Here is an 8,806-nt window from a genome sequence, read left to right on the forward strand (position 1 = left end):
TTTACCGGCTAGTCATGCTTGGAGGGCCAATAAAAGGTCGTTCAATGGAAAGAAAGAACATAGGTCTGCACCACCTATGTTAGAAGGTATAGAAATCTTGGAAAACTTAAAAGATTTTGAGAATGAATTTGGAAAGAAGATTAAGAGAAAAAAATGATGGTCCATGGAAGAAGAAATCAATATATTTTGAGTTGTCGTACTAGGCTCAAAATACTTTACGTCATAATCTTGATGTAATGCATATTGAGAAAAACATATGTGATAGTATTATTGGGACTCTTTTGGACATATCGGGAAAGACAAAAGATCATGTTACTGCTCGTTATGATCTACAAGATATGGGAATTAGAAAGGAACTTCATCCAATAGAGATTGGTGGAGGTCGAACTAAGTTTGCAAAGGCATATTTCTCAATGAATTCCCAAGAGAAGTCTACTTTTTGTGGTGTTTTGAAGGCTGCCAAGTTACCCGATGCAAGTGCTTCTAACATTTCAAAATGTGTGCATGTTGGTGATAAAAAGATATTTGGTTACAAGAGTCATGATGCACATTTCATGTTACACTACTTATTACAAGTAGCAATAAAGAGCACAATACCAAATCTAGTGGCTAGACCTTTGATTTGTCTTGGGTCTTTTTTCCGCTCTCTATGTCAAAAAGTTGTCCAAGTGAAAGATTTGGATTATCTACATGGAGAGATTGCTGAAATACTTTGTCAATTGGAGATGGTGTTTCCTCCAAGTTTTTTTGATGTAATGGTTCATTTGCCTATTCATCTTGTACATGAAGTTAGATTAGGTGGTCCCGTTCAATTCCGATGGATGTATCCCACATAAAGAAATTTATGTAGACTTAAAAGTTATGTTCGTAATAGAGCTCATCTAGAAGGTTCTATTGCTGAGGGATATTTGGCTGAAGAAGCTTTGACTCTTTGCTCAAGATATTTGCATAAAAGTGTGGATACAAGGCTGAATAGAATGGGTAGAAACTATGATAACAATGATTCTTGTGAAGTGGATTCAAATTATTACTTTTCAAGTATTGGTAGACCTTTAGGAGGGAAGAAAAATGGTAAATCATTTTCAATAGACTCAACATCAAAAGCTCAAGCCCATCGATACATATTGTTCAATTGCGATGATATGCAAGCATACATAAGGTACCATAATAGTTTATTGTTTATTCCCTACTTGTAATCAAAAAATATCTTAGATTTATTTTTAACAACTGATATCATTACCTTTGTATAGAGTACAATGAATGTGTTAGTAGTCACACTAAAGGAGGAAAGTGGATCAAGGCCAAAAGACAAGGTCAAGATTTTAGTGAATGGTTTAAAATTCGAGCCTTGGAAAATGATGTGTCAATTCACCTCAAAGCATTATCTAGAGGTCCAAATGTTGCTGCAAAGAGGTTTTTAAGTTACCTCATCAATGGTTATAGATTTCACACTATGAAACGTGATGCAAGACGAAAAACTCAATTCTAGTGTAACTTTGGTTTCTTTGACTGAAAGTTTTGCAAGTTCTAAGGATGAAAATCCTAAAACAGATATTTTCACTTACTATGGAGCAATTAATGACATAATTGAGTTATAGTCAACTCAAATTTGTGTTGTTTAAGTGTGATTGGTTTGAGGCTAAAGAAGACAAATATGGGCTTACTTGTGTACATTTCAACAAAAAATGTTATCAAAATGATCCATTTGTCCTGGTGTCTCAAGTCCACCAATGTTTTTATGTGCAAGATCCTTTCGATGAAAATAAACATTATGTTATGAAAACTGTTCCTAGAGATCTGTTTAACATGGGTGATCAATCAAATGCTACAACTCAGCAAGAATATTTGGATGATCCATTTTATGATATTGGAAATATAAATGCATCAAATCATGAAAACAACCTCAAATGAGTTAGGGAAGATATTCCAGCAACAATAGTTGAGAAGCCTGCAGATGTTATGAAGGAATTCGAAGACAAATATGATTATGACTTGGAAGATGAAGAGCTATTAATCTATATATTTTATTTGTCCTTTCCAAAAAATAATGTTCTATTGACTTGTTTTTATATTCCTCTTACTATTAGTATCTTGGTGCCACCATATTGGCTTATTTTTATATTCCTCTTACTATTTTTTTTATTTTTAAATCGGTATTAGTATATTGACAAAAACAATTTTCTTTATTGTCCTCTTACTGATATTTTATTTATTTTTCTACAGAAAATGAATAAGGAAGCAAGTTTAAAACAAAAGATGAAAGCTCAAGACCAAGGTGAGAGAAATACTTCCAAGTTTGAGCTACTTCAATCAAGATCAAGCAATGAATTACTAAGGAGATTCAAAATCAAGCGTGAAAAGATAATGAGAGGCATTGGAGTAACTAATGAAGATATGGTTGGAACCAATGAACCCATTGGCAAGCAAAACAATCCATCAACTAATAAGATTAGTTCCAAGGCTACAGTGTTAGACAAGCAAATTCAAGGAGTCAAGCATCCTTCGATTAAGATTGCACCTCAAGCACAATACAAGTTATCAAATTTTGCAGCAATTGATCAAATAAATATATCTTCAAATAAGGATCTTTGTTCAACCAAAAAGAAGTTTGACAATGTCAAGAAAGCTTCTAATGAAGCATCAATGACTAATAATCAAGGATTAAAAAAAATCAAGATCCAAAAGGTCCCATTATGAATCAAAGTTAATCACCCTTGCAGAATCAAAAAGCCAAAAAAGTGTGGAGAATGAAGAAGTTCAATCACCAATGAGAAAGGCATCAAAAGAAAATGATATTTCAAGAACAAAACAAAAGGCCAAAAAAATGGTGCATGTTGAAGATGACGAGGAAATGACAAGTCAACAAAGTGCAACAAAGAAAACCAAAAGACTGCCATTGTACAAATCAATGTTAATTGAAGATTTTCTTAAGGAAAATAATGAACTTGATGATGAAGAAGAGCTGGGAAATGATACAAGAAGTGAAGAGGAAGAATATGTCATGGAAGAAGAGAATGAAGATCAAGATGACGATGACGAAAGTAATGGTAATGATCAAATATTAATTTCTATATATTTGTGACTCATCTTTAGGATTTTATTTTATCTTATGTAAACTTAATGTCAAAATAGGGACAACTAAGAAAAAAACCAGGGGACCAACTCAGTGCTTGAATATACATGGAAGAAAATTTCGTATAGAAGTCACCTTAGACAATGACGGAGAAGTGATAGGACCTGATGACAAAGTTGTAACTGACTTAGGGTATTTCCTTAGCACTATCGCAAGGAATTCAACCTTTTGTCCCTTGATTTATACAAACTTTAAGAAAGTGTACAAAAATCATGAGGAACATATATGGCCTTATATTCAGGTATAAGAGTTTAATTTTCATATTTTATTTGATCATCAATTAGTTATCACATGTTGATCACAACAATGTTTTTCAGAGTAAATTTATCATTCCTGAGAAAGGAAAGAAAGCTGTTTTTTTCTCGAATGTTATATCAAGAGGACACATTTGTTGAAATACTCAACCTTGAAGGAAAGGTTAAATAAATAAGCCTGAAAGCATACCAGAACCTCATTTCAAGAAATTGTTGAAATATTGGAGTAATAGTATCATCCGAGTAAGTTTGTACATATTTTACATTACTTTTAGTCACTTTGTGTTGTATAGAATATTTTGCATATATATCCTACTTTATTTTTTTTTTCACTTACATTGTAGAACGTTTGCAATAAAAATATTGTCAATAGGGCTAAACAGAAGTTTATGCATCGAATGGGGCCAACAAATTTTGCTAGAATTCATGCAAAAGAGGTATAATATTTATCCTTATTTATGTGTGTTTTTTATATATAAATAACAAGTTATTCTAATAAGTTTTAATTATCAACTTTACCAATAAAGCGCGCAAAGAAGGAAAATGGGGAGGAAGTCACCCAACTTGAAATGTTTGTCATAACTCGTCAGCGAAGAAAAGGAAAAATTGACGACGAAACAGAAAATGTCATTATATGTTTTTCCTTGTCATTATATATTTAATCATTGTTCGGCAAAGAAAAGCCTGGTAGAGTTCGTTGTTATGGAAGAACAGCTACACCAACAATGTTAAAAAAACAATGAAGAGATTGCTAACATTAAGAAACATTATGAAGGTGAAATTAGTAGCATGAAGGAAAGGATGGAAAAATATGAGTCATTTACAAAGAAAAGGATGGAAGCATATGAGGAACTTCTAAAATGTGTGTTGAAGCAGCAAAACCCAAGTTTAAGTGAAACTGCTGTTGATTACATGATGGAACATGCTTTAGGTATTGCAAATAGTGCGACACTCCATTCTTCTACATCAACTCATGTGCCTGAAAAGGTATAAGTATATTAGTTTGATTTACTTAACTGTGAGATAATTAAGTTGATTTATTGCTATGATTAGGTATCTTGGGGACTCATAAATTGTTGGTCTTTAGTACTTCTGATATGTTGCTAGTCTTTTCTTCCAATAGGTAGTTTAACATACCTAAATAAAACATTAATTTTGTTGTTGTGATAAAAATTTGTGATTCATTTTTTTAATATTCATAACTATAATTGTATATTTTCCCTTTTATTTATATTAATATAATAACTTTTCAGGTTGGAATTGAAGATCATCACCAAGATACATGAAGCTAGTGGAATGTATTGAAGACTTGGTTGTCTTTTGGCAATGCAAATTTTGGTTGTTGCATTAGGAATAAAAAACTTGTTGGTTTTTTTTTTTTATCTAATCATGTATTGGTTTTTTTGGATATCCAGTAATATTTGTGTTACATTATTTTGATGAGACAATTGTTTTTCTTCGTAATATATAATTTAATTAAGACTTATTATGTTTAACTCTTTTGTGTTTTATTCAATAACAATTAGTTAATGTTCAATTATGAATTACCAGCAATAATAATTAGTTATCAATGTTTGCCAAAAAAATGAGAGTGTTTGATAAACCTATAGGCAACAAATAGAAAAATGTAGACTAAATAAATTGAATGTTTATGGTTGAAAAGTATATACAACACATAAAAAGTGTGGTTTAAAACATTTTCGTCAGTTTGGCCTAAACAAAAAGGCAGCATTTAAATTTTTTTGGGCTAAACGTGTTAGCAACGTTTCAATAATCGTGGTATAAAGTTATATGCAACATATATAAATCTATTGTCTTAGACCAAAAAATGTTGTCTATCCTTTTGACAACGTTATAAATGTATTGCCTGAAACATAAATAATTTACACAAAACCGTGGCCTAACTGCATATGCAACATTTATAAATTGTTGGCAAAACTAGTTCATAAAACCGTGGCCAGAAACATTCAAACAAACTGTGGTGTCTTTGAGTCTATTCACCAACGGTTTTTTAGACTTCATGGGCAAAAGTAAAAAACCGTTGCCTTAAAGAATAGGCCACGACCACCTACGACACAGTTTGTAAACCGTTGCCTAACCTTTAGGCCACGGATATTTTGATTTACGCCACACTTTTTTATTGTTGCCACCACTCAAAAATGTTGTAGTGCTTGTACCAAATATCTGAAATAAAATAAATTATAATTAATCACAATAATATATTTTTACAATATTAATATTAATTATATTTATTCATACTTAATATGTGTCAATAATATTTGTAGTATCGTCGCATGTTTTATCCATTAATAGTAGTAGTTTATCCATATCTGTTAACATTTTAAAAAAATTAATAAAATTCAAAAGACATAAAAAATAAATTTCAAAATATAGTGCTGTACCAAAAAACTTGTATATGAAGTTTTCCGGAAGCCAATTTTGTACCGGAGAACTTGTCAATTATGTTAACTTTAGATTGATTAAAATAGTAAAAAAAACATTGAGGGTAATTTTGGCATTTTGAAATTTTTTTGGGGTATAGAGCTAATTTTAGGGGTACAGGGTAAATCTTGTGAAATATTTTTGAGAATTGCTTATCCCGGTGAGTGTGCCAAACCCCCTAAAAATTCAAATTACCCTTTACAGGATTGCCTAATTCAACGCATCTGGTAACTTCAATTACTGGATTCACATATTCGGTAGCTACCAATTTATAGGATATAATGCCCTTTCCCCCCCTTTCATTCTAATTTCTAAATCAAAATCTCTATAAAAGTTCATTTATCTCAAATCTAACTAAAATCTCATTTCTTACCTCAAAGCCACACTATAAACTCATTGTTTTCATTCATCAACTCTTAATCATCAAAAGGTAAGTTTTTAATTTTTATATTTTTTATTTTAGGGTTTTTGTTTATGTTTTTATACTTTTTATTTTAGTGTTTATGTTGTTGTTGTGGTTTCACTAGGTAGTTAGTGATGAATGTTATTGTTGTTGTGTCAATTGGTTATTGTTGTTACAATTGGATTTATGTTTTCTGAATTGTTATAGTTGTTGTATGTCAAGTGTTTGATAAAATATTTTTTATTTGTAAAAGTTTGTATTGCTATATAATTAGTTTATAGTTGTTATAGTTTCAATAGATAGTTAGGGATGAATGTTGATGACAACGTTGTTGTTGTGATGTCAATTAGTTGATGATGGTGATGTTGTTGTTGTTTTTATTTTACTTTCAGAGATGGAAGGTGACATGATATTACTCAATTCAAACATAGTAGGGAGACCCAACATGGGATTGTACGCAGAGAACGTCAAACCAAAGTTATTGGCAAACGACAATAAGTTAAAGGTGAAAGCTTCTACTCCCAGGCACATGTTCACGCTAAACATATACTAGACAAGATGTCTGCACTGCTACCACTATCACTGCATGCACCATTTCAAGGACCACCACCACCACATGTTTAGGGTATTTTTTGGGAGGCGGAGGAGGAGTGCATTGATATTTCTTTGCTACCACATTTTGAGGACCACGTGGCGACACACATATAGGTTGGAGATGTAAGTTTTAATGCTAAATTTATTTAATTATTTAATCATCAAAGGACTAACCATTGATTTTTTTTAGGAGCATATTCGTTGTCGGTTACTACTGTTGCTGATAAGATTTTACTACAAATACAACTTGTATGTGTTGTCCTGTAATTGTGTTGGGTAGGAAGTTTATTGTGAATCTCATTTGTCTACCTCTTAAGAACCTTGATGTGATCATTGGTATGGATTGGTTGTCATACCATTATATCTTGTTAGATTGTGGTCGCAAGATTGTAATTTTTCCCGACCTATGGCTCTCTAAATTTCTAGCCCCCATGAAGTCAGGGTCGCTCTTAAGGAGGGAGATATAGAGATTCTATCACTAGCTAATGTGGAGGTCCCTCAAGATGCCAAGATAGAGGATGTACTAGTGTTTAAAGATATTCCAAATGTGTTTCCGACAAATGTACCTGGCCTACCCCCAATTCGAGATATTGAGTTTTCTATTGATTTACACCCAGGTATTGGACCCATCTCCATTGCACCCTATCGAATGTCGCTATCCGAGTTGGATGAACTTAAAGAATTATTGTCGAAACAATTTATTCGACCAAGTGTTTCACTGTGGGAAGCCTCAACCTTGTTGGTAAGGAAGAAGGATGGATGTTCACGACTTTGTGTAGATTACAAGCAACTCAACAAGGCCACTATGAAGAATCGATACCCATTGTCGTGCATCGATGACCTTATGGATAAACTCTGAGGGGCAGTGGTATTCTCCAAGATAGACTTGAAATCGGGGTATCATCAAATTAGAGTTAAGGCGGAGGACATTCCCAAGACTGCATTTCGAACATGTTACAGACATTATGAGTATCTTGTAATGTCATTTGGAGTAACTAATGCACCCGCAGTGTTTATGGACTACATGAATCGTATCTTCCATCCATTTTTGGAGAAGTTTTTATAGACATTGTCAATTATTCTAAAAGTCATAAGGAGCATGGGGAGCACTTACGTTAAGTCCTATTAGTGTTCCGCGAGAAACAATTATATGCCAACTTGTCAAAGTGTGAGTTTGGTTGGAGGAAGTTAATTTTATGGGGCATGTGATCTCAAAGAATGGAATTGAAGTCGACCCATCCAAGGTAAGAGCAGTTGTTGGTTGGAAACAACTAGAGATTATTACCAACATTAGAAGTTTTGTTGGATTAACTAGTTATTATCGGAGATTTATTGAAGGTTTTTATAAGATCTTATCCCCATTGACCCGACTTACAAAAAAAGACCAACCATTTGCATGGACAGAGGATTGCGAGGCGAGTTTTAGACTGTTAAAGGAACGTTTGACGACCTCGCTAGTGCTAGTTTTACCACAACCTGATGAACCCTGTGAAATTTATTGTGATGCCTCTCACCAAGGATTGAGAAGTGTCTTCATGCAGAATAAGAAGGCAGTAGCCTATGCATCACAACAATTGAAAACACATGAAAGGAACTATCCATGAAAGGAACTATCCCACACATGATTTAGAATTTGTTGTGATGCCCTTACCTTTTTGAGCTTTGTTCTTAAAATTATAAAGTATCGTCTTTTCTCGGACAGGGTTCCACACCTTCACGAAATCGTCGCTCACTTAGTGTCAAAATTCATCTAGTCCTACTCATACTTAAGAATCTGAGGTGACTAAAGGTTCATTACTTTTTTTCTTATAAATTATCAACGAATTTAGAAACGATTTTAATTTTACTTTCCACCAACTAAAATAATATTTCTCTTTAATAATACTAAAAAGAAACATAATTAGATTCAATAATAACCTCCTGTAATTTTTTTTCAGTAAATTATTATATGTGAAGTTTCTCAACGTTGAGATTTTTTTT

The 8,806-nt window shown here is 32.7% G+C and overlaps 1 protein-coding gene across 1 annotated transcript; it reads left to right on the plus strand.

Annotated features, from left to right (window-relative positions):
* Nucleotides 1-8,022: 8,022 nt before the first annotated feature.
* On the plus strand, nt 8,023-8,430 carry LOC113784323 (uncharacterized mitochondrial protein AtMg00860-like). Its single transcript, XM_027330455.1, has one exon. The coding sequence runs from the start codon at nt 8,023-8,025 to the stop codon at nt 8,428-8,430; it is 408 nt and encodes a 135-aa protein (XP_027186256.1).
* Nucleotides 8,431-8,806: the final 376 nt, after the last annotated feature.

Source organism: Cicer arietinum, chromosome 6, assembly GCF_000331145.2.
Source record: "Cicer arietinum cultivar CDC Frontier isolate Library 1 chromosome 6, Cicar.CDCFrontier_v2.0, whole genome shotgun sequence".
Classification (NCBI taxonomy): Eukaryota; Viridiplantae; Streptophyta; class Magnoliopsida; order Fabales; family Fabaceae; genus Cicer; species Cicer arietinum.